At 38.5% G+C, this 25851-nt stretch overlaps 1 protein-coding gene across 5 annotated transcripts in view; it reads left to right on the forward strand.

The window, feature by feature from the left end:
* Myb (MYB proto-oncogene, transcription factor) overlaps positions 1–25445 on the forward strand; it is a 37324-nt gene extending 11879 nt beyond the window's left edge. For 2 of the 5 annotated variants that reach the window (XM_004871495.3, XM_021249565.2), the window contains exons 7-16: positions 784–864; positions 1327–1431; positions 2709–2963; positions 3810–4172; positions 5063–5205; positions 6187–6301; positions 6393–6518; positions 7420–7530; positions 9431–9538; positions 20704–25445. In XM_004871495.3, the coding sequence (XP_004871552.1) occupies positions 784–864; positions 1327–1431; positions 2709–2963; positions 3810–4172; positions 5063–5205; positions 6187–6301; positions 6393–6518; positions 7420–7530; positions 9431–9538; positions 20704–20820 (1524 nt within the window). In that variant the 3' untranslated portion in view covers positions 20821–25445. The remainder of the gene's footprint in view (positions 1–783; positions 865–1326; positions 1432–2708; positions 2964–3809; positions 4173–5062; positions 5206–6186; positions 6302–6392; positions 6519–7419; positions 7531–9430; positions 9539–20703) is intronic. The other 3 variants (XM_021249564.2, XM_021249567.2, XM_004871498.3) reach the window with 3 other exon arrangements.
* Positions 25446–25851: the final 406 nt, after the last annotated feature.

The raw sequence follows: 25851 nt of genomic DNA on the forward strand, positions 1-25851 counted from the left end.
GAAACTCATGATCATCCTGCCTCAGCCTCCCAGAGTGCTGGGACTACAGGAATGTCTCATCCTCAGTTGTGAGCAGAGCTGTGAGGCTGATTCTCTGATGCCTTCTTTTTTCCTCCTTGGATTGGTGGGATTCCTTCCTCATTTCTAGACATTTATAACTAGAGAAATGATTTATAGTGAGTAGGAAAGAAGCATAAAGAGTAAAAAAAATCAAGAGACATTAATCTCAGAACTAACAATAATATTTGATAAAATTTACCCAATAACACAGAGCTCATATGCAAATGTTATACAAAACATATTCATAAATAGTTTTTACTTTTCTCTATCTGTTTCATGGATTTGACTACAGACTTGACAGAAAGGACAGGTGAATGAATTATCATAGAAGGTTCTGTGCTTTGTATTAAAACTCATAATTATTCCAAGAAAAATAATCTTAGTTACAGACAGCTAATACCATCAGTTTTTCCACTGAAACTTCTTTCATATATTATAAATATATTTTAAGATTATATTCTCCATTGTGTTTTTCTGTAAGGAATGCTTCTTGTCAGGACAGATCAGTACTTTAAATTTCTTTCACTCTGTTGCTTTGGCTATTTTGCCAGTTTTAAAGGCTTGGCTGAATTTCAAATTAGTTTTTTTTTTTTTATTATTTAGTGAATTTTATCAGTAAAGTACTTTTTTCCCTCAGTCCCAGAACACCACCTCAGGAAGCCAAATCCCCTAAAGCATATGTAACTATCAATGACTTGGCCTTTGTTTTGCTTTTCAATCTAGGTCTCCAGCCACGTTCCATATCCTGTAGCGTTACATGTAAATATAGTCAATGTCCCTCAGCCAGCTGCGGCAGCCATTCAGGTGAGATCACATGGTAAAGAAGCTCATTAGCTAAACAAGGCGCCACTTTTAGGAAATGCTTCAAAGTATTTCATCTAAATACTTATTTTCACCTGACCATTAGAAGAGAGGGTGGAGTACAGCGATCTACCAAGCTACCAAGCTTGGCCCCTGGAGTGAGTTTGCAGGGGACTTTTTTTTTTTTTTTTTGGTACCGGGGATAGGAATTTTTTGAAGCTCTCGTGTTGTAAGTTGAAAGAACTCATCAGTCAGTACCCACTCTTGCCTCAGATTTCCCATCGCTGCCTTCAGTCCAAAATAACATTCAGAAAGTTTTCTCTGGTGGTGAAGTTAAGTTGGTGCTGGCTTCATGCTGAAGCTCTTTGGGCTCTCAGTGGTTTGGGAAGACTTCAAGCTGCAGGCATCGTATTTACAGCCTCCGATCAGAGTTTTGCCTTTTCTTCCCTTAACTTGTAATTCCAGAGACACTATAATGATGAAGACCCCGAAAAAGAAAAGCGAATAAAGGAATTAGAGTTGCTCCTAATGTCCACTGAGAATGAGCTGAAAGGACAGCAGGCATTACCAGTAAGCATGTCACCGGGTCCTTGGGTGGGGGTTGCAGCTTTACTCCGTCACTTTTCACTATCCTTTTTCCTGTCTTCTAAATATTACACCAGCCAAAGCACTATATATCCATTAAAAATGCTTAAACACCAGAAGTTGCTGATAATAAAATACAGTTGTTATCAAAATGTGTATTCAAATGGAAGTAGTCTTTTTGTGATGCACGAGAAACACAGCATCCATTGCATTAGCAGCCATTTTTTTCCTCCGGGACTGTAATCAATTCAAAGACTAGCAAAGATAGAATTAGTGAAAAATCCGTATTTTGTTTACAAAGCTATACATTTATATAGTGCCTGTTTTTTCTATTGTCTTCTTGACCTATATTTTTATTTTATACTCTCAAACATGATTGGATACATAGTGTATGCATGTAAATATTATATATTTATACCACTTCTGCATAAAAAGATTAATGATTGTCTTTTGTTTGCATTCACGAAAGCTGTATCGGCCATTATGGAATTCTGACGTCTTTTTTAGTGATTCGGCAGCAAACTGGGAAAGCAGCTTGTACTTGCTAGCATTTGTAGTTAACCAAGAAAGTGAATAAAAGAGAAGTGATACCCAGTAGGTATTCTTGGGGATAAATTTCTTCCTTGCTAAATAATAAAATGATTATGTGCACATGGTAGTTCGACCACTTTTTAACTTTAGTTGATGTTTTGCAATTTCTCCTGTTGCGTGGTCATGCTGTAAGGAGGCTTCTGTTAATTTGCTCTTCTGCTTTCCTAACCACGTCGATTTGGCAGCCCTTCGCTGCATCAGTGCAATCTGTGGCCTTGGAAAAGGGTAGAAGCAACAATGTGCAGATAAAAGCAACTCTAGCTCGTGAACCCTCTAGCATGTTAGTAGATTAGGATGCAAATAGGACAATTCTTAATTCACAGCAAACACTGATGGACCTTTTGGAAATTATATGCAAGTGGATTTCTAAGACACTCAGATGAAAATTTTGCACTTTGATGCATAGTCCCATGATTTGAAATTTTAACAAAATGATATTAAGGTAATCAATCATGTAGGTACAAACCAGGACACTTTTCAGAAGCATCAGCTTGCATTGACTAAAAGGAAACATCTTGACAACTGTCTCACAGGCATAAGTTCTGGATGATGCAACTACTTTTATCTTTCCTCCAACAGCATCTGATACCTTGTGCAACATCATTGCTAAGTTCCTTCTTCCTTCTCCCTACTCTCTTTATTTCTCCACCCTGCCTCCCCCCCTTCCTCAGACACAGAACCACACATGCAGCTACCCCGGGTGGCACAGCACCTCCATTGCCGACCACAGCAGACCTCATGGAGATGGTGCACCTGTTTCCTGTCTGGGAGAGCACCACTCCACTCCATCTCTGCCGGTGGATCCCAGCTCCCTACCTGAAGAAAGTGCCTCACCTGCGAGGTGCATGATCGTCCACCAGGGCACCATTCTGGATAATGTTAAGAACCTCTTAGAATTTGCAGAAACACTCCAGTTTATAGATTCTGTAAGTAGAATTGTTAACGCACGTTAATGTTTCTGGAGAAGGAATTAGAACTCATTTTGTAAATCCTTGCCATGTTCTGTAGCAAATGTTCTTGGCTTCGATTCATGTAAAGGTAAAAGTATGATTTTAGTCTTAGTGAATGTTTTTTAAGAGATCTGATGTTAGAAGCTGTAGAGACAACAGCAGCTTTCTACACTTTTCCTTCAAAGGGCGTACTTTTTTTTTTTAAATAGGTGGATGGCTTACAAGGTAGAAGTTAGGTTCTGGGAATGGTGTTTAAGTTACTGTAACTAATTTTCCATTTTGCTTAGTTCTTTGTGCTTAACTTGAATTTTGCTTTCCTTTTGTGGATAGCACATGAAGAATTATGTTTGCTTGGAGCTTAAAGCAAGCTCTCGGTGTATTGGAAGTAATATTTCATTGGTGGGATATGACTTTTTCTACAAAATACTGAGCATTGATTACTGGTCCCGCTGGTTCATAGAAATAAAATCATCTTTAGGGAAACAAATTTGAGCTCAGCACCGCCTCAGCAGACACTCACTTCATTTCCTTGGTTTCTAGGTTAAGAAAACATTTCTTACATCCCTGTTGGGCAGAGGATGGACATTGCCTTAGTGCCATCTAGAAAGGTTTTCCCTTTGCTGCAGATTGCAGCCTGGAGGCAGCTCATGGATCCCTCTAATACAGGGTAACAGAACAACTGTTATTCTTGGAGCTGGAAGAAGTCCAGCAAATGGGCTGATGTCGTCTTTGCATTTAGCATCTCTTGCTCAGTGCTATTTCAGGTGACAATAGCACACACCTTGCACATCTCAAAGTTCTGTGCCTCCCACATTGTTTCAGGATTCTTCAGCATGGTGCGATATCAGCAGTTTTGAATTCTCTGAAGAAGCAGCTTTTGCACCTAGCCAACATCACACAGGCAAAGCCCTCCAGCTTCAGCAAACAGAGGGCAAGGGGCCTAGACCTGCAGGAGAGCCTAGCCCAAGGGAGAACAAACGCATGTTGGGCAAGGGTTCACTTGACTCACCCAAGGCCTTCCCTCCTTCAAGGCCCAGCACAATTCCACTGGTCATCCTTCGAAAAAAGCAGGGCCAGGCCAGCCCCTTAGCCACTGGAGGCTCTAGCTGCTTCCTCTTTGCTGACGTCAGCAGTTCAGCTCCCAAGCCTTCCCCTGTCAAAAGCCTGTCCTTCTCTCCCTCACAGGTAGAGCACAGTTTCTGCACAGCTGTTACTAATTTTCAACAGACACCCTAGCCTTAATAATCTAGAAACTAATCCTTTGGAACAAATGACTAATTACTGCTCCCCACACTGATTTCATGCTGGTGCTGCATCTAGCTGAGGCTGTCATTGCCTGGCTGCAGGCTGGCTAATGATTTTGCTGTAATTCTCTCTCAACTTTTTGGTGGTTTGGAAGATAGTTGCATGAGATATGCTTTTATTTCCTTCCACACTAGAGTTTAACATTTCTGTCCCTTCCTCTTCTCCCTTCTGATTCCCTCCTTTTAAAATTTTAACATGTTTTCTGCCTCTTTGTTCATTTATTATGTGATTCACTGACCCTGGGTAGGAAAGGACCAAATTATAGTTGTATAACATTTGGATTGCAACTAGAAAACTTAAAGATTATTATCCATCTTTAAGTGGAAATGTTTAGGGAGAGGATGGATGATGAACAAATGTCTAAGGAAGATAATTTTTTATTTCAACATGGGCTCTTTTGAGTTGTGCCATAATGTTTTAATAGTTTAGTTTTTTGCCATACAGTATATTTATTTCATAATGTGTTTTTTAAGGCTTGGAAATCATTATACTTGTCAGATATGTGTTCCTAAAGTATCCAAATAATTGAAATTAATAGATAGCTTGACACTTTAAAACATTTTTCCAGTTATGTCTGTTGATTTTTTTGTATACTCAATTGAAGTAAAATAAGGCCCTCTCCAATACCATCTAATTGTTAACATCTTTATTATTTTGTGTAATGGGTCAGTAAAACATACTTGCTTGTTATCTAGATGTGATTTTAAATTGGGCTGAACAAAGAATTGCCACTTAATCTAAGTAATTTTTTTCTTTCTCCCTACATTCAGTTCCTAAACACTTCCAGTAACCATGAAAACTTAGACTTGGAAGTGCCTTCTTTAACTTCTACCCCTCTCAGTGGTCACAAATTGACTGTTACAACACCATTCCATAGAGAGCAGACTGTGAAAACTCAAAAGGAAAATACCATGTAAGTCTTTGATTCAAGAAAAAACTATTTATCTTATTTATTTATATTTTATTAATGGAAGATAGTCCCCAAATGTCTGATCCATTAGTGTATATATAATTTTACCAATTCACTTATATGTATTGTGTATATTTCCACACTGAATATGTCTGTCCTGGGAATGTCACAACTATCTAGAGGTAGAAGGAGAGAGGATAAACAAATTACCTTTTGTAGCTTGCTCCTAAATTTCCTGTGTATGTAGAGGTAGTTTTCATATAATGTTTCCATCCAATTTGTCTATTCACTCAATAAGGACTTTTCTTCTCACTGAAAAGGTTTTCAACCTCCTTTCTTCTCTGCTTATAAGCTTCAAAAAAAGATTGAGTATGGTTCTTTGCTCATATTTTTAAACTTTTTTCTTTTATAATTTATATACAGATAAGGACCTCTTTCGACGTGCCTAGAAATCTTGTATCATTAGACACCAAGGGGTGATTAAGTCATTTTTCTTTGATAAAGGCTTAACTTATTCAAAGAAATGGCAGAGAAAAAAATCAGTATGAATTATGAGAAACCTTTAAAAGAAATGCGCTCTTACAAATTTTGAGTATAAAAAATAATTTTAAAAGGCTAATAACATTTTGTAGTGTGGGCCTCAATTTTAATGAATAAAGTTGATTGGTAAATGACATTAGCCATCACAATATTTATGATCATTGTACAGACCTAGGAACACTACCTGTGCCTTTAGGACTGTTCAGGAAAGATGAAAAACATTTTAGAGCTCTTAGTCTTAGGGGTATAATATTTTGAACTATTCAAAGATAGGTGATACACATATTGTCTTGTCTTTACTCAATACACATGATTAATAAGCATACCCAGTTCCATATCAGTGACAGACTTTATTGTATTTAGTGGAAAAATATTAAACTTGATAGAGTAATGTAAGAGGTGCATATAATTTATATTGACCCACCGCTTGTTCCCTTTTTAAAGTTTTAGAACTCCAGCTAACAAAAGGTCAATCCTAGAAAGTTCTCCGAGAACTCCTACACCATTCAAACATGCACTTGCAGCCCAAGAAATTAAATATGGTCCCCTGAAGATGCTAGTAAGTTCTGGAAAAGTCTTTGGGTTTAGTTGGTTTATTAGTAAGGACAGACATTGTCCTCTGATGCAAAAATGTCTGCTCTTCCCTGCAGCCTCAAACACCCTCTCATCTAGTTGAAGACCTACAGGATGTGATCAAACAGGAATCTGATGAATCTGGAATCGTTACTGAATTTCAAGAGAATGGACCACCCTTACTAAAGAAAATCAAACAAGAGGTAAGCATGAGACCCTTGGAAAGAATAAACTGTGGATCCTGATGCCTTTTTTTTTTTTTCTTCATGCAGTTTGATGTGCTTGGCATTGTTTTTCACAGTATAGTTTCACACAAGACACAGTCAAAAGGTGCTGCCAGAGCTGGGTGTGGTGGCATACGCCTGTAATCTCAGCCATCCGGAGGCTGAGGCAGGAGGATTGCGAATTTGAGACCAGACTAGACAACTGAGTGAGACCTTGTCTCAAAATAAAAAGGCCTTGGAAGTGGCTCAAGGGTAGAGCACCTTGGTTCAAGCCCCATTACTGTTAAAAAAAAAAAAGGTACTACTGGACTGCAGCAGCCTTCATTTGGGAAGCCAAGCCACTTCTGTTGTCTTTGGGCAGAATAAATGAAAAGAGATCAGCCGCTTTTTACTCTAGTTTTTAAAAATCACTGGTTATAGATGGATGGTAGATATTTCCTTTTGTTTTTCCTCTTTTTTTCCTTTTTTTTTTTTTGGTACCGGGGATCGAACTTGGGTCCTTGCTCTTGCGAGGCAGGCGGCAGAACCATTCCCTTCTTCTTTTTAAGGAATAAGAAATAGCTTATTATGAGCCAGACAGAAGCATCCATGACCCGGGAGCACAGAATCAAGTTACCCTGAATGCTGTGTTCCCTCATTATCTGATACCAGAGAGAAATGGAATTTATAGTAGAAAAGAAAGAAAATGTAACCTGCAAGGATCAAAGTGTTAGCTTGTTAGCAAGCAGCAGCTCCAGCGTGTTGGGCACAATGGCTCTTGAATTTATTTTCATGTGGCACTGAACATTTGAAAGACTGGCCAGAATTGTACTCCTGAGAGTCAGTATTTCATGTAAGCTGTGGTTCTGGAAACAACAAAGCACTTCCTGTTTCCTTTTAGGTGGAATCTCCAACTGATAAAGCGGGAAACTTCTTCTGCTCAAACCACTGGGAAGGGGAGAGTCTGAATACTCAGCTGTTTACACAGCCATCGCAGGTGGCGGATGCCCCCGTAAGTATGCGACAGAAGCCCCAACTCTGCAGTGTGGCCCTCCTCCACATTCTCTAATGTGCTGATTTCTGAATATTCTACCCTGCATGATTTTTTTTAAATGATCATTAATATAGGATATAAAGTTGACATTTGTTGTTTATGAATTGGAAACATTCTGTTTGATTGCAGATGTTTTCATTATTTTCTTATGATTTGAGAGTCCTTGCCAATTAAAAAGTCTGCTTCATGGATAGTTTCATGAAAATAGAATGTTGATTTTTAGATTTATTTGCCTTCTAAAAGTAGTATTTCCATCTAGTTGTCCCTTGCTTGGTTTTATGTAACATTTAAAACAGTGCCTACAATGGTGTCTACAAGCGGTGCTCAGTATTGTGCCAGTTGAGATTTCTCTCTACATCCACAGAGGATTGGTCTAGGACAGTGATGGTGAACATTTTAGAGCTTTCAGTGATACAAACCACCCACTGTGGTACAAGTGCCATAGGTTCAGCACCCACTGAATTAGGACCACCCTTGGATACCCAAATCTGCCGATGCTGAACTCTTGTATAAAATGGCATGGTATTTATGTGCCACCTACATACATCCTCCCAGGTACTTTATATCTTTTGTGTGTGTGTGTGGTACTAAGGATTGAACTCAGAACCTTGCACTTGCTAGGCAGGCACAGCACCACTGAGCTACATCCCCGGTCCACCCACGTACTTTAAATCATCTCTAGATTTCTTATAATACCTAATACAATGTAAATGCCATTCTTTAGGGAGTGACAAGAAAAGTCTGTGCATGCTCAATACAGGTGGTAGTTTCTCTCTCTCTCTCTCTCTTTCTCTCTCTCTCTCTCTTTTTTTTTGGTTGGTGAATCCATGGATGCAGATAGCCAACTGTGTTGCATTGCTGTGCCTGCTACCATTTTGCCAGTTTGCAGTTTGTGAACAGTTGTCCTGATGTCTTATGAAGAATCAGAGTAAAGAGTAATTGTTCATATTTATTCAGTATGTGCTAAGAATCTTAGAGCTTTGGATGAGTTAATTCATGTAACCATCACAATAACTGTATAAGGTTGATAACATTACCACCTCCAGTATGGCAACCAAGAAACTGGATAGCTTAGTCATTTGCTGAAGATTATATACCTATCAAAGGGGAGAAGGAGCAGCTGAGTTAAAAGTTGCAAAGTCTGGTTCTAAATTCTATGTTTCACCACTGTACTATGCTACCATTAATTCATAGTGCTAAGATATTTCTGCACCAATCTATGAAATAATTCTTGCCCCAGAGCTTAGTACCTTTTCTTTTTTGGTACTGGGGATCGAACTCGGGTCCTTGCACTTGCACAGCAACATCTTTTATTTTTAAAAGCATGGAGTTAGCCAGTTTGAAAACATGCACTAATGCACTAAGGGTGCGTGGTGGCACACACCAATATTCTGGGAGTCTGAGGCAGGAGCCTCACATATTGGCCACCTGGGTAACTGAGCAAGACCCTGTCTCAAAATGAAAATAAATGGATGGATGGATGGACAGGCAGACAGACAGATGGGGCTGGTTATATAGCTCAGAGTGAAGGTCCTGAGTTCCATCCCCTGTACCACAAAAAAAAAAACAACAGCATGGATTTAGCAGGTGGATTTTGAGTGGCTATTATGTGCCTACAGCCAGCTGGGAGCCTGAAGCTTTTTGGATTCCTTCGATGTTTGCTACAGTGGGGCAAGGGCCAGTACATAGTTGAGTTCTCTTTTTAGCTCCCCAGGAAGAGAATTTCTGGCAGATAACTGCATTTCTTCATGCAAATGTGTATCATCTCATAGTAATCTACTCTCTCCAGTGTTAAGATTGTGTTAGCTCTCATATTATCTAGCCTTATTTAAATTTCAAATCATTCTTTTCCCTTTAGAATATTCTTACAAGCTCTGTTTTGATGACACCAGTATCAGAAGATGAAGACAATGTTCTGAAAGCATTTACAGTACCTAAAAACAGGTCCCTGGTGAGTCCCTTGCAGGTAATTACTGTTCTAACATTGGTGTCTTTTTTTTTTTTTGGTACTGGGGATCGAACTTAGGACCTTGTGCTTGCACGGCAGGCACCAGAACCACTGAGCTAAATCCCCTGCCCTAACTTCGGTGTCTTAAAACTCATTCACTGTAAAAACTGTTATCTTGTGCTATTGTTGTTCTTACCATTTTAGACATAGAGGTGTAATGCTTTTTAACAGTTTCTTTATGTCCAAAAAACATCCAGTAATTCTTGTTACTACTCACATGAAATATGCTGGAAATTTTCATGAGAGCAGGTCCCGCAAATATGATAAAGTGGAAACATTTTTTTTTAACTCTGACTGTGACCAAGATCGTGTGTTAGGCTTGTGTCAGTATCTCCTGGCTTTAAACATTTTAAACTGTGCCTTGTTTTAAGATTTCTATTTTTTATGCTCAGATCTAAGCAGTCAAAGCTCAAAGACTGGATTCTATATGAAATTTGAAATTAGCTAGATAGAAAGTGATTGCCATGTATTTGACTATTAGAATTTTTAAAAAGGCAGCAGTCAAAGCTGTGACTAATCTGTAGTAGACCATTTGCTGTCAGGTTTTAATATCAAAGGAGGTTTCCCTTGTATTTCTGAAGTAGGTGTATCCTGATGAAATGCAACACATTCCAAATTAATCCTGAGCCAAATTAAATAAGAATGCAAATTTGCTCCCCCAAATTATTTAAGCTAGCCTAGTATCTAGCCAGTGCAGGACCATCCCATCTGTCCTGGTGCTACTCAGAAGGAAAATTCACAAGCCCTAGAGCAGGTGGAGAACCTGGGTTTAGAAGCAGGAAGTCATATTTGATGGTGTAAGTTGAGAGGCCCTGCAATAGGAGAGAACAGCCCATTGGGGCTTTTCTACCATTGCATATGCTTTCTCATTCCAAATTGTGAGAATCTTGAAACTTCCCTTTTAATTATTGTGATACTTAGTATACTTTTAAGTATAAACCGAGCTGAAAGAGTTGGAGGTGCATTTGTTTATGAATTCAAACTGCTTTCCTGTGGCTGCTGTTGGTTACCAACCCCTTCCCAACCCTTTGGGTGAGAGATGGCTGAGGGGTGGAGTGTGGGAAGGGGAACACAGTGCTGTGAGTATTGGGAGTTGCTGAGTCAGGCAGGCATGAGTAGGGCCCACATGAAGACCACCCAGCATATCACCAGAACTGTGAGATGAGGACAAGGACAAACCCCACCCGTGCATTAAAGGGACACACAAAAAGCAATTAGAAGGATTGCAAGGCAAGGGGCAGCTGTCTGGAAAGTTTACCTAGAGATGTTCCTGGGTTGGAAGGGAAACCTTTGCTTGTTTTTTTCTTTGGCTTTTCGTTTCCAAAGCATAGAATGTGACTAATGTCATTAGCACTTTAAGCTAGATTAAGTTTTATATAAGTATTCTGTAACCTAGCTGGGGACTCAACCTGTCTTTGTAGTAGCATAGAAAAAGTATATTCCAAATTTCAAAGAGAAAACATGTAAAAATGTTTAGGGATACTAATAATTACATGCTTGAAAACTCTTGATTATTTTTCTAAACTGATCCCTAGCCATACATGGTGGCACATGCCTATAATCCCAGTACTAAGGAGGCTGAGGCAGGAGGATCCCTGTGAGTTCGAGACCAGCCAGGGCTGCATAGTGAGTTCAAGGCCAGTCTGAACTACAGAGCAAGACCCTGTCTCCAAAAAATTTTTTAAAATACATTTTTCTTTATTTATTTTTAATTTTTTTGGTACCGGGAACCGAACTCGGGTCCTTGCGCTTGGCAGGCAGGCGGAAGAACCACTGAGCTAAATTGTCGGCCCCAAAAATACATCTTTCTGTCTATCTTATCTATCTATCAGCTGAACCCTGAAAGCTTTTTGCCTAACATTTAGACAAAACCATTCAGAGCTGAACAATGTGATGACTACAATATATATTACATAAGGGCCGGGGATTTAGCTCAGTGGCTCCGGTGCCTGCCTCTCAAGCGCAAGGTCCTGAGTTCGATCCCCGGTACCAAAAAAAAACAACACACACATATATATTACATAAAGTTCACAATAATGTCAATGTTTATGAAAAATAAGTTGTCTGATTTTTTTCTCACAGAATTTTTAATGCTATTAAATATTTTTTAAAATATTCAGTATGGAACTTACCAGAGTATTTGTATTTTATTTAATGGAAATATTGATTATCTTTGAAACTCAAAATTAAGTAGTAGCTCTATTTTATTAACCTGTATTTTTTAGTATATCAGTGAATCATATTTGGCGCTCTACAGATTCTACCATCTGTATACTGAGATTAATCACTTAACAGTTTACCCCAACTGTCACTGGGGCAGTGTTTGTTTACAGACTGACTACCCGAGTGTCACTTAGGCAGGTGTCATTTCACCCAGTCGATTCTTTGAACTCGGGACCTTGCACAAGCGAGGCAGGTGGTGGAACCACTGAGCTAAATCCCCGGCCCCAGTCGATTCTTGTATTGAATAAATTGATAAAATTGTTGTATTCCTTACTATATTACTTTATAAAAATTAATAAAAAAGCAATATTTGGTCATCCTGTATTTAAATAATTGGACTGGTCGGTGGTTAAGTCACCTGTGCGTATCACATGCTAAGGGGAATTTTCACTTCCACTGAATTGAAAAATTGAGACTTAAAAATTAAATAGAGAGTCAGTGCTTCTATCTACCCTGGATGGTTTTTGATTTATCCTGACCAAATAAACTGGTATAATAGATAAATAATTGATTTCAAGAAATGCTAAATTAATGAATGCTAACACCAAGTTATGGCTTTCATTTTCTGTCACGGAGTTCAAACTTCTGATACTAGAGAAACATGTTATTTCTAAAATTTTTCAAGCTTTTGTGATAACTATTGGAAAATGTGTCAAATGATTCTAAATATTGCCTATATTTCACATATACTGCCCTCAAATATTGCCTTATGCTTCAGTTATACTTCATATAATCCAAATGTAACAATATCTATAAAATACCTGCCTTTATGCAGGGTGGATGTTTATCTCGGACTTCCAGTGATGCCTGAGCCTGTCGTAGCACCAAACCCTATAAACCCTATGTAACACTATTTTATTATCCTATATTCAGGTACTTAGGATAAAGTTTAACTTATAAATCAGGCATGTGGGAGATTAATAGCAACTAGCAATATAATAGAATCATAACACTATACTATAATAAAAGTTATTTAACACTTACGAATTTTTTATTTCTGGATTTCCCATTTAATATTTCCAGACTATGGTTGACCCTGAGTAACTGAAATTGTAGAAAGAAAAACCAAGGCAAAGGGGAGGACTGCTATGATTTTATGCAGTTTGAGAATATTGCTTGCTTAAAACATAATACCATTTCGTGTATTTCCATCATAATCCAATTTGACCTACTTAGGTACATTTCTTACACTTGCCATTATTAAATATATTAAACATTCTTAAATGATCTGGCTATTTGACTTAAGAGTACTTTATATAATATATAACTTTTGCTACTTCTTCGCAATAAATCAAATATTAAATGAGATTTTAGCCAACTAGATATTTTGTCATTGTAGGACTTTTAACTGAAACAGCAAGAAATGATTCCCCAAATTAAAAAATTCAAATACTTCTAAAATGCAAAATATTTGCCATTTATATAATTGATTGTTCATCTGATTGTCTAAATAACTTATTAAGTACAAAAACATTTATTGAATACTACAGATAACTGAAATTCTGTGTTCTTCATTCTAATTTAAATCATTCCTGACTTGATTATGGCAATAAAGTTTTAGACAGAGCAATTCTTACAGGTTTTGAGGCCCGTATACTGGGCCTTTATGAGTCTTCTTCTGATGTCTGCATAAACATACATGCTTATATAGAAATACATTCTGTGTAAATTCCATTTTAAAATTACAGGTGAAGAAACTACAGCTGGGTGTGGTGGTACACACCTAGTCCCAGCTAAGGGGTAGAGGGGTCTCTGAGGCAGGAGGATTGCTTGATCCCATGAGTTTGAGGCTAGCCTGGGTCATATAGTAGAACCCCTGTTTTGTCTTGTTTTGTTTTTTAAAAAAGAACAAGAAGAAGCTATGAGTTTTATATTTGATTATGATAAATTTCAAACCTAAACAGAAGTACAGAAAGTCAACTATGTTGAGAGAAGACCTGGGCCAGTGATGGCGAACTTTTTAGAGACCAAGTGCCAAACTGCAACTCAACACTCACTTATTTATCACAAACGCCAACACTGCAGTTAAACCTGAAGACTGACGCTCTAGTCTAGAAAAAAACAATGCATATATTAACATGTTTCGTCTAAAAAGGAAAACAGTAACGCACATGCCACAAGCTCACCACCCCTGGCCTACACAGGCATGCAGAACTCTCCTCAGCAGAGAGAAAACACTGCCTTTTTCCTCAGTATCCTTTTCATGTTCATATAAATACATTCTACTAATACCCATTTCTAAGGTAGGCATTTTTATCGGTAGATCCAAAACTATACTTATGTGATAAGCCTTTTGAACTTCTGTTATAAGCCTTTTGAACTTCTGTCGTTTTCTCTTAAATTACAATTTCCTTTTATTCCTATTTAAAACTCAAATGTAAAAGATGTGTTTATATGCTTTTTACTCTCACTCACTTTCCTCTTTTCTGTAACCACAGAATGACAGCCTTAAATTTTAATTTCCTGACTTAGCTTGTCATGGTCTTATTTTTTAAAAAAACAGTGAGTTTAAATGAATTTCCCAAGTCATTGTTATTTAAACATATTCACACAACATCAAAGAATTTTAAAATATTATTACTTGTAATCAAAATTCACTTTCTCCCACTGGGGATTTAGCTCAGTGGTTCCGTGGCGTGCCCTGCAAGCTCAAGGCCCCGAGTTCAATTCCCAGTACCAAAAAAAAAAAGTTATTGAAAATTCACTTTCTCCCTTGGCTTTTTGGCTCTGTGTGTTTTGGATTGCTTCTATCTTTATTTGATTTGTTTATGATAGGCGTTGCTGAGAAGTGTAATAAACTCCATGTGGGCAACAAAAGCTGCATTCTGGTCTGGACTCTGCCATTTCCTAATTGCATAACTTTAATTTCACTAAATGAATTAAACTGCTCAAGACTGTGGCATGTCCTCCACTCATTGCTGTGAAGATCAGATGAACATAATATTGTTTTCAAGATGGCAGCACACAGGCCATGGTGCACCAGTGGTGTTTAGCATTAGCCAGAGGCTACAGAGTCTCTGTTCTTAAACAGGCAAGTGAGGAGGCCTTACCAATGGGTAGGCCTTCTTCTCAGGCCTGTGGTGTATTATTTCCTCTAGTATACTATTCCTTTTTCTACTTTAGTAGAACAATGTCAGTAGGTCACCAGGAGAGATAGCTGATTCATCCAATTCCTTCAAATAAAGGTAGTCAGACTTCTTGGTATTATAAAGATGAAACTTGGGCCTGGGATTTAGCTCAGTGGTTTCGCCGCCTGCTGCGCAAGTGCAAGGACCTGAGTTCGATCCCTGGTACCAAAAAAAAAAAACAAAAAACAAAAAATAAAGATGAAACTGCTGGTTTACTAGTTTTCACTTTGTTTCTGCTGCTGGTGTCAGTATGGAAAGTCTGCATACATTGGGAGATCTTTCTGAGCATTTGTCAATCAAGCATGTCTCCACACTTACTTGACTCTTCCTTTTGGTCACTTTTTTCCACTTACCCTGGCAAAAATTCACGTAGCTGTCAGTAGTACTGCAGTGACCTGCTTTCAGAAGATGCTACAAATTAACCAGGTTTTCTGTGTGTAGCTTTGGGGTTGAAGTGAGACAGGCTGAATGAAGGGGGAAGCTCTGTTGGGCTCAGAGTCAGGGTGCCCTGCCCCAGACATTACAATGCTCAGATTTTTCATTTGTTTGTTTGGGTAACTTAGAATAAACACTCTGAGATAGAATCTTGCTTGGGGAGGGCTGCAAAGATAGACTTGCTTTAGGCTTAGGGCAGTTTGGCACTTGTCTTCATCATAATGGTCTGGAACTAATATGTGACCAAAATGAGAGCTGTTTTTCCAAAAACCTGTGATACCCTAGGCTATGTGATACAGACTTCAGGAAGTCTATAAACATGTAAGATAAAGAGACCTCTAGAGACATCTGGTGCAAACTCCCTGTTTGGCAAGGGTCCATCTTCATTTAACAGTTGTTCATTTAGGCTTGGGAAATGCAGGCATTGGTGAACAGGAAAACTTCCAGTCACCATCTGGCCCTTTAATCCTCAAACTTTTAAGGTTCTTTCCTGTGAAAATTTAGCAACCTTGAAGTTGGAGGCATTTAATTAATCTGTGCTGACACGAGGAAGTCTCTACGAGTGAGGAAATTTTGGTATCCATTAACTTTATCGTAGCAACATTTCCACTCAAGTGCGTCCCTGACTTAAGATAGGACTAAAGGGCTGAGGATTTAGCTCAGTGGTTCCGCCACCTGCCTTGCAAGCACAAGGTCCTGAGTTAGATCCCCGGTACCAAAAAAAAAAAAAAAAGATACGACAAAAGGTTTGTACATTCTCTCCTATAACTGATACATTTTAAAAACCTGTCCCTCTGGGAAGGAATTCTGACTTTTAGAATTTTCATCTAGGATAAATATTTTCTTCAGATGAATTAAATAGAATTCTGGACACCATTCATATCTGCTTATTACATATAATAAATCAAAATAAAAACATAATAGCATCTCACAAGTTGCTTTGATTTCTCAAAATACTTTTTTAGTATTTAATATTTAGTATTTAGTATTTAGTCCTAAAATTGTAAAACACAGAATTGCTCGGTCTTTTGACATCAGCAAAGAATGTATGATGTTGCTTTATGCATATACTACCAGTAATAATAGTTGTCATTCAGTATGATGAAAAATTTCAGATTCTAAATGAAAATAATCTAATTCTGACAGAAAACCACCTGTGGACATGGTCTTGCCTCATTTCTTTTCTTCTGTCTTCTACAAAAGACCTGCGTATTTATTCAAGGTGCTTTAACAGGATATCCCAGTTAAAGCTTTGACAGACTGTTTATAGTTCACTTGTGCCCAGGGGCAGTGAAAGACACATTACAGGATAAGCAAGGTGACTCCTCAGCAGCAGCAGGAGGATGTGCAGTAGGATTATTAATGTTGAAATGAATTAGGATAGAATGACATGTCTGCAATAGCACCAAGGGCTAGTAACTAAACAAGAGTTCATGTGCAGAAATCCATAATGCTTATCATTTCCTTAGTGTAAAGGCAAATAAAATTTAGGGAGAGGGAAGAAGGAGGAGATGTAAAGATAGATGGGGCAATATTAAAAATATTCTTCCAGCACAAAGACATTTAAGTCTTCCTTTGTCAAAACTATTTGGTCTTCTTGAAAAGTTGGCCTAGGGCCTGGGAGTTCAAGGTAAGTAGGGAGAAAGGAAGCAGTTCTTTTTACCCAAGTGTTCAATCTTCTGATCTTGCTTTACATTCACGCTATCCTTGCATGTCTGTTCTGACCGGTTCATTACACTTATTTTTGTGGGATGTGCTTGATTCATGTTCTCCCAGTACAGAAGAAGCTGCCTGGAGCCGGGATTTAGCTCAGTGGTTCCGCCGCCTGCCTCGCAAGTACAAGGTCCTGAGTTTGATCCCCGGTACCAAAAAAAGAAGAAGCTGCCTGGCTTCTGGCTTACAGGCCTTTTTATTTCTTTCCACAATGCTGACTGCATCCTGCTTTTCATCAGTTCTGGGGGGGTTAGGTGTCCAAGTCATCTTCCCCCTCAAGCTCTGAGCCTCAGTGTTTATATGCTAAGGAATTTGCATATTTTAGTCGTTTGGATTTGTATCTTCTCAAATTCTATTTGACCTTAGGAGAAGCTGGTTATTGAGAAATTTCTCTGCAAATACTAATTAAAAATAGGGGATTTAGCTCAGTGGCACCGTGCCTGCCTTGCAAGCACAAGGTCCTGAGTTCGATCCCCAGTACCCGCCCCAAAATATTATTCCATCTTTATATTGATATTTTAAATATCTGGTCCTGGAGGAAGAGCCAAACATGAACCAAGTGATAAGCCATGTGGGGATGTATTAAAATCACAGTTACATTTCAAGTTTGTAACTATGCTAAATTGGTAATACTCAGCATTAGATTCTCCTACATAGACTTAGGAAATTCTGTGTCAACTTGAGGCTTATATGACAAAGAATTAGAACTTGACTCTTCTAGGAAGCAGAGTAAAAGCAAACATGATTATTTTACCATAGTATCTTAAGACACTTAATGTATATGTTTAGAAATTTTATTTAAAATTAGCTGAAGGTCAGCTAAGTTGAAAAATCCTTAATCACAGAAAAATAAACAATCCCTTCTTGCTTTATATCTCCCTTGTACTTCCATTCTTACTTTCCTTCTCCTCCCTCTTCTCCTTTTGTTTCTGTGTATGTATTGTTCTTTTTTGTGTGTGTTTCTGTGTAAATTTTAAATCAACATACTGTATAGGATACTAAGATATTCATTCTGCTTCATTGTCACTTAAGATCCATGTTCTTTGTTCTTTGTGTATCTGATCATTGCTACTAAGAACTGGATAGTACTTGATAGTAGGCAGTACAGCACATTGAATTGTTCCCAGAATAGTAGTTATTATATATCACGTTATGCTACAGTGACTACAAACACTTTCTCAGTAGTTAAAAAGATAACATTACATTTTAACTTTAATGTCATGCATCAATAAAGTGTTTCAGTTCTGCGGTGCAAAACTTTACAGCATATAAGCCATCAATAAAACTAAAATAGGGATTTGGGGTGGACAGATATACACGAGAGAAATATTTAATCCACATGCTTATGTCTAGGGAAACATCATTTATTCAGAGCTATTGCAAAGAATGCTATAACTACCCTGATGATTCTGTACGAAAGGTAGAACATGACACTGTAAACTTAATGTTACTGGAACTTTGTCCCAACCACCAAGCAAGGAAACCTCACAACCAAACCAGTATGGTGTGTTCATTCAGGACTACTGGACTTCTCGTGCTCACTGCTTCTTCCAGGATTCCAAGGCCCTGGGACTAAGCCCTTGAGTTTCCCATAACATTACTTGCGTTGTTCCTGACAAGAGCCTTAGCAGAAGCAGCGTCATTAGGGATAATGCCTCTTGTATTCCATCTGAGTTCGCACTCTTGCTGCTTCATTTCTTAGCTTGGTGACCTTGAGTATGTTGCTTAATTCTCTCTTCCTTTTAAATTGCTTGCTCTGCAGAATAGGTGCAGTGCCACAGGTGTGTTGTGTGAGAGTTAAAGGAGATGAAACCTGTGAAACTCTTAGAAGCATGGGCAGCACGTGTGAAGGGCTTGTTAGACTTTGTCATTTGACCACTGTGTTTCTTTTCTCTTCTCAGTCATGCCATCAGCAGTGTCCAAATTGCAGCTTCCTTTCTCTTTCCTGCTACCTTGCCACCTGGAATGCATCCCTGCTTTTCCACCTGCCTGGATAGTCCTACCTGTTCTTGCCCTTTTCCTATGGCAATTCCTCTGTGTCCCATCCCCCGTTCACATCCAGGTGGCACTCTGGGCCCCACACATTGTCAACTATTAGGCCACCTGCCGTGAGACACCTGTGCATTTGTCTCTTAAAGTACTTTAGGTTCTGGAGGCTTCTTTCGTCCCATGGAAAGTAATTCTTCTCAGTATCAATACCAGGAATGGTGCTTTTCCTAAACCCCTGGTTTCCTATTGACCTCAGTGGCACCAATATCTGCTTATGTTTGTTTCCCTGTCTGCAGTGACTGCTGGAAAGCTCAGGGTTGCCATCTGTCTGGGCACTGTGCTTCATGATGGAATTTATATACCAGTCTTTCCCCAACTTCATATTATTTATTTTTCTCACATATATTTCCCCGCAATCTTGCTCTCTGCACTTTTGAGACTCTGCTGTATTTATTTTGCAATCATATTCAATCCTTTTGGGAATGAAGTGGAGCATAAATAGTGCGTATTTTAGTTTGAGGCAGCATGGAGGCCCAGCAGGAGCCAGAACTGTGCAGTGAATAGGCCAGGGAATGTACAGACAGTGGCTTTGACAAGTTGCCACCCTTTCCACCTTTTCATTTTCTTTTTTTTTTTGGTACCAGGCATCAAACTCAGGACCTTGGGCTTGCGAGGCAGGTGCTGGAACCACTGAGCTAAATCCCCAGTCCTACCTTTCCATTTTCTACTCTGACTAAAGACCAAATGAACCTGCCTCACTCGCAGGGTAGTTTTACTATTTAAATGAGATAATGTGTGTGAATGTCTAAAGGGCTCCTAGGACCTAGATACTATTCTTTGAATATTGCATCTATCTTATGTCTTCCAGTATATCTTTAAAAATTAGGCTATAGGGCTGAGGATTTAGCTCAGTGGTTTCAGTGCCTGCCTTGCAAGTGCAAGGTCCCAAGTTCGATCCCTGGTACCAAAAAGCCAAAACAAAACAAAAAAATTAGGCTATACCCGGGTCTGGGGGAGGGTGTGGTTTGGTGATAGAGCACTTGCCTAGCATGTGTTTGAGGCCCTAGGTTTGATCCCCAGGCCAGCAAAACATAACGTTATACTGGGCCGGGGATTTAGCTCAGTGGTTTCGCCGCCTGCTGCGCAAGCGCAAGGACCCGAGTTCAATCCCCGGTACCAAAAAAAAAAAAAGTTATACTGATGAACAGATTTTTCTAAATTAATTATGAAGAATAGATACTGTCCTTAGCTGATGTTGAACTTCTGGGCTCCAGCACATGCCCATCTGCTTAGTGAATGCCCACAGTTCATCTTAGATATCTGGAAAATTATGAGTATTCATTGCTCACCAGAGACAAAAGGGGCACCAATGTGAAGATATGGCTGCATCTATGAAACTTCAGAGTGGGTTCTCCCTCTTTCTAATAAAGTTTCTGATCATTAATGTCACGTAAGAACACTGGGTTTCTGAGTATATCAAGGAGTTGAGAGGCTGTCCTCCAAAGGCTTCTGGGCATAGACCACTCACTGGTCATCCACAGTCACAGTGTCATACACTGATCCTGCTGGGACCGGGGATCCTTTCAGAGTCCAGTCTGCTTCCTAGTCTGACCTCTTCTCACTCCTCCCCCTCAGCCTTGTAGTGGAACCTGGGAACCTGCATCCTGTGGGAAGACAGAGGACCAGATGACAGCTTCTGCTCAGACTCGTAAATACGTGAACGCATTCTCAGCCCGGACTCTGGTCATGTGAGACATTTCCAGAAAAGCATTATGGTTTTCAGAACACTTCAAGTTGACTTGGGATATATCATTCCTCGACATGACTTTCCATGATTGGGAGAAGAACCTATTTTTGTTGTGGTACAACAGTTGAGAGCAGCACCAAGTGCATTTAGTTGGGTGAAATCTTTTGGATTTCACCCAACTAAAAAGGATTTTTAAAAAATAAATAGCAGTCTTGCCTAAATTCTTAGGTAATGAATTTTATAACCAGTTAATATCTTGAAGCAGATTTTTTTAAAAAAATAAAATGATTTATTTGTATTTTAAAGGGGCCAACAGATCAGTATTTTTTCCTGTGTTGAGTTTTTAAAAATTTTACACAAAAAGGTACTCCAGTATTCTACTTTCCTCAATCACTAAATATATGTGCAGATTTTTAAAAATCAGTAAAAGCATTACTATAAATGTTGACTAAACACCATGGAACAATTAATGGAGATTGTAAATGCTCATTTATGGTTAATAACATTGGGGGTACATTTATTGTACTCAACCATTTTATGAGTTTTTTGTTAGCTTGCTTTAAAAATTATTACTGTATGAAATAGTTTTATAAAAAATTATATTTTTATTCAGTAATTTAATTTTGTAAATGCCAAATAAAAACTGTTTTGCTGCTATGGTCTTAGCCTGTAGACATGCTGCTAGTATCAGGGGCAGTAGAGCTTGAATGGAAAGAGAAGAAACTTGGTGTTAGGTAATTGACTATGCACTAGTATCTCAGACTTTTTTATTTTTTAAAAATATACATATTTTTCCTTTTGTAATACATTGGAAAAGTTGTTTGGGAGATTTTGCATTTTGTTGTTATGTGTTTTTGTTTTTTGGTTCTTTTTTGTTGTTGGTGGTTTATAAAGCATGCATTGCACTTCTTTTTTTTTTTTGGGAGATCTATGTTGTTGATGTTCTATGTTTTGTTCAAGTTCAGCCTGATTGTTCTTTAATTCAGGGGTTCTGAGTTTGATCAGCATCCCCATGGTTTTCAAGTCTATGATATCAGAACTGCCTCACAGGTCCGGTGTTTGCAGCTGAGGAGAAAAAAGAGTCAAGCCCTGTGTTTGCCTCTGGGAGAAAACAAAGACTGAGGTCAATAGTGAGTTTCTGCCTTAAGAACATTTGGTGCAAGATGGCCAGCACTGAACCTTTGATGACAGTGTACTTACTGCCTTGTAGCAAAATAAAGCTGTGCCCTTATTTGACTTATTTCGGACTTCTCTCTTACTTGTGATTGTGTATGATAGTTGTATTTTTAAGAAAATGGAGTGAACTCAAAGAAATTTCCTTTCTTAAAAATTTGAATGCCATCTGAACTTCACTGAAGAAGCCAAAAATTATTACTGTGAAGAAAGAACAAGCAAACCAAGTTAATAGTTCACAAAATAACCACAGTAACAACTGGGAAGACTTCCACGATGTATCCATCAGGGGGTGCAGGTTTTGAATTAGACAGTTGATTTACAAAAGTACTGATACCCAGGATGTGGGCAGAGTGTAGGTAGGCAGAGGATAGGGGTGCACATGGGTACTGAAGGGTCTTGCCACCTGGAAAGGGAGAGTCATGGAAGGCAGGAGCCTTTGGCAAACCACTGCCACCTAAAGAGATCTCACAGGGAGGGAATCAAGGGCAGCTCCTAACTCTGCTTCCCACCTAAACCCAGGGATCTTTCTTCACTGGCAGAATCAACCAAAAGCCAGAGGACAAGGGAACATATGGATGGATATAAGCCAGAAGGTCAGACTTCTAGGGCATCTCAGCATCCTGCATTCAGCCCAACTTCTCCATTTCACAGATGAATCCCCACTGGCTCTGTCTCAACTCAGTATTCTTTTTGCTGTTCTATAATGTCCCTTGAACATAAATTCCTTTTAATTTCTTTTAGTCATTCTGTTGCATCTCTAACTTGGAGTTTTCATATGCATGATGCAATTGGTATTCATAAAGCCAACATTTGTTACACCTAATTACCAGTCTTTAAGACTGTTTTGCATTGTTTGATTGTCCTGATAGATATGACATTATTTTATCTATCATTTTAGGGCTTCATGCTGACTGCCGCTTACAGGAGTTTGAATTTGGACAAGTTACTAAGCTGTTTGAGCCTTTTCTTATCTAGGAAATGAGTTCTTTCCTACAATGAAAGTTTTGTTAAGTTAAGCATTATACAAATATTTATATTACCTGGGCTTTCCATAATTAAGTACATGCTGAGAAGTGTCATACTCATCTGGCTGGTAATGTGCATTGCCAATTACAGAGTTATACTTAAATGTCACATTAGAATCATTAATGACAAAAGTGAACTGAATATCATGTAAACATATACAAATATATATGAATATACGTTTTTTTCAATAAAAATATAACCCCAAATCTAGAGTCTAAAAACTCCTAATAGGGGTAGAAAGTTAAGATAATGGTTTTTTTTTTTTTTTTGGTACTGGGGATCAAACTTGGGACCTTGCACTTGCCAGGCAGGCGGCAGAACCACTGAGCTAAATCCCTGGCCTTGCAGGGGTAGAAAGCTAGATTTTTATATCTAAACACCCTAACACTCATTTCACAAGTATCTCTAAAAGACATTTGTCCTGATCATCTTTCATATCTATAAAGAACATAGAATAGTAAAGAGATTGATGATAACAAAACTGTTGAGCAAGTTTTCAGCATTCTGAGGGTTTTTTTTTTTTATCATAAGGAACGCTACTGGTGATAAAATGAGTGAATGAGTAAATATAGATGGAGACAAATTTTTACAGAGTCACCACAGGAAAGTGAGCTTTCATCAGATTAATCAGGTACCTAGCAGCTAAGGTCGTATGCCAAGAACCATGAACAATTTAGATAATTTGCTTCTAGATCATCTCAGTGTGTTGAATAAGGTATTAGAGATGGTAAGTGTGGGAGCAAAGAACTGGTTTAAATACTCTGTGAGAGGGTTAGGGTGTAGCTCAGGGGCAGAGCTGGAGCTTGGCATGCATATAACACTAGGTTCCATCTCTGGGACATAGAAACAAGACAAAGAACCTCTGTGGATGCTCATCTATGTATTTAATGCATAACCACACGCAAGGTGAATGTTGTTCTACTACACAGTGGCTTCAGGAGAGCAGTGGTCAGAGGGTTCTAGTTCATTGCTGCAGTACTTTGTTTATTAGTTTTGGATGCTGGAAAGTCCACAGCCAAGGTGCTGGCAGAATCAGTTTGGTGAGGGCCCACTTCCTGTTTCATAGAAGGCATCTGTTTACTATATTTCACATGGTAGAAGAGTCTGGTCTGTCTTTTTTAGTGATCCTGTTCTCTACAGGAGGAATTCAGGAAGTAAAATAAATGGGATAGCTCACTAATCCCAAATGAACTAAAAGGTCCTTTGAGTTCTTATCTGTAAAGCTGGCAGCTACATGTGTCATTCAGAGAACAGGAGAGACACTAAGAATACTGATTCCTAGCCTCCAGATGGGACTGACAGGTGTGAGAGATGTCCAGGGAAAAACTACCTTGTTTCTTTAGAAAATAGTGTTAGAACTGGAAGGAACCTTAGATATTATCAGGGCCTTCCAGTAAGGGGTCAGGGCATTGCTTCATCAAAAGAAAATCAGTTTTGGAGTCCGACCAGTCTGGGTTTCAATTTTGCCCTTTCTTTACCTGCTCTGTGACTATGTGAGTTTTATTTCCTCTCCCTAACTTCATTTTACTTATAATTTACTTATATTGAAGATAAAAGTACATCTCACGGTGGTTGGGTATTGTGAAAATTCCATAAGATAATAAATGCCTTCTTGTATCTCCATAAAAATTGCAGTGCCTTTTAATCAGCTAAGTCACCATAGTGACTTAAGGTCACAGAAAAACCATGACATCCGGCTGGATGTGTGTTCCAGCAATCCAACTGGATTGTGTGTTCTCTGTCTTAAAATTAACTTCAAATTTTAATGATATCTTCCCAAAATATTCCTAATTATTCTCGACATATGATCAATCCTTCTTATACTAATGTATGTGGGAGCAGCAGGGCTTAATTTTCCATGAACTTGTTGGTTTGTAATCCCAACCGTAATTTACACGCGTTCGCTTTCCTCCACTGTCAATAATTATATCATTAGTAATGACACAGTGTTTGGTAAGTGCTCCCTGCTGCTAGAAAAGGAGGGAGTGGGAGGGAAGGTTTCTGGCAGTGAGAATAAAGGTGATGTGGGAGCATGACTGTTGAGAAACTAAAAGGAAAACTTGGAGGGGAGGAATCTGGGACTGGAGAGGAGAGTCAGATAAATTGAGTTTGAACTTTGTCCTTAGAGATTTAGGGAGTCATTGAAAAGTTTTAGGCAGGGAAAGAAAAAAATTAATTGATATTTGATCTATAGAAATAATCCTATTCAAATCCGTCATTCATAGATAGTATAAAAATGAAACCTCATGTTTCAAGGACAGATGATTGCAGTGTCTGAATTTCATATCCACATAATTGGTTTTTACATAGTACATTTCCTATTCCTTCTTAATTTCAGAAAAAGGGCCAGGGATGTAGCTCAGCGGCACAGCTCCTGCCTGGCAATTGGAAGGCCCAGAGTTTGATTCCCAGTATAAAAAAAAATAAAGTCCTTTAATCCTAGCAAATCTTAGTGAAAAAAATCTTTTTATCTGAAGCTCATAAAAAGCTATTTCCACATTTTATATAGTTCATAAAGTAATTAGTTCAAGAAGAATCGATTGCATAAAGTATTTTTCTCCAGTAAGAGCAGAACATTTTCAACAAGTAATTTTTTTAACAACCGTCCCTGTCATTTTCAAAAACCAGATCTTCTACTAACTTTTTTTAAATGGAGTAATCCTTGATTATATTTTAATACAATGATATATTTGCCCATTCGGGCATCCTGCCAATATTTGTGTTTAAAGGTATTTTTGGCTTCATTTTATATTTTATTTCACCCTTTAATGCCGAATACTTCTTGTAGCCAGTGGTTCTCAGACTTTACTGAGCATCAGAAGCACTTGAAGAAT

Source organism: Heterocephalus glaber, unplaced genomic scaffold, assembly GCF_053883595.1.
Source record: "Heterocephalus glaber isolate CG9 unplaced genomic scaffold, H.glaber_assembly_v1.0 deba00001550, whole genome shotgun sequence".
Lineage (NCBI taxonomy): Eukaryota > Metazoa > Chordata > Mammalia > Rodentia > Bathyergidae > Heterocephalus > Heterocephalus glaber.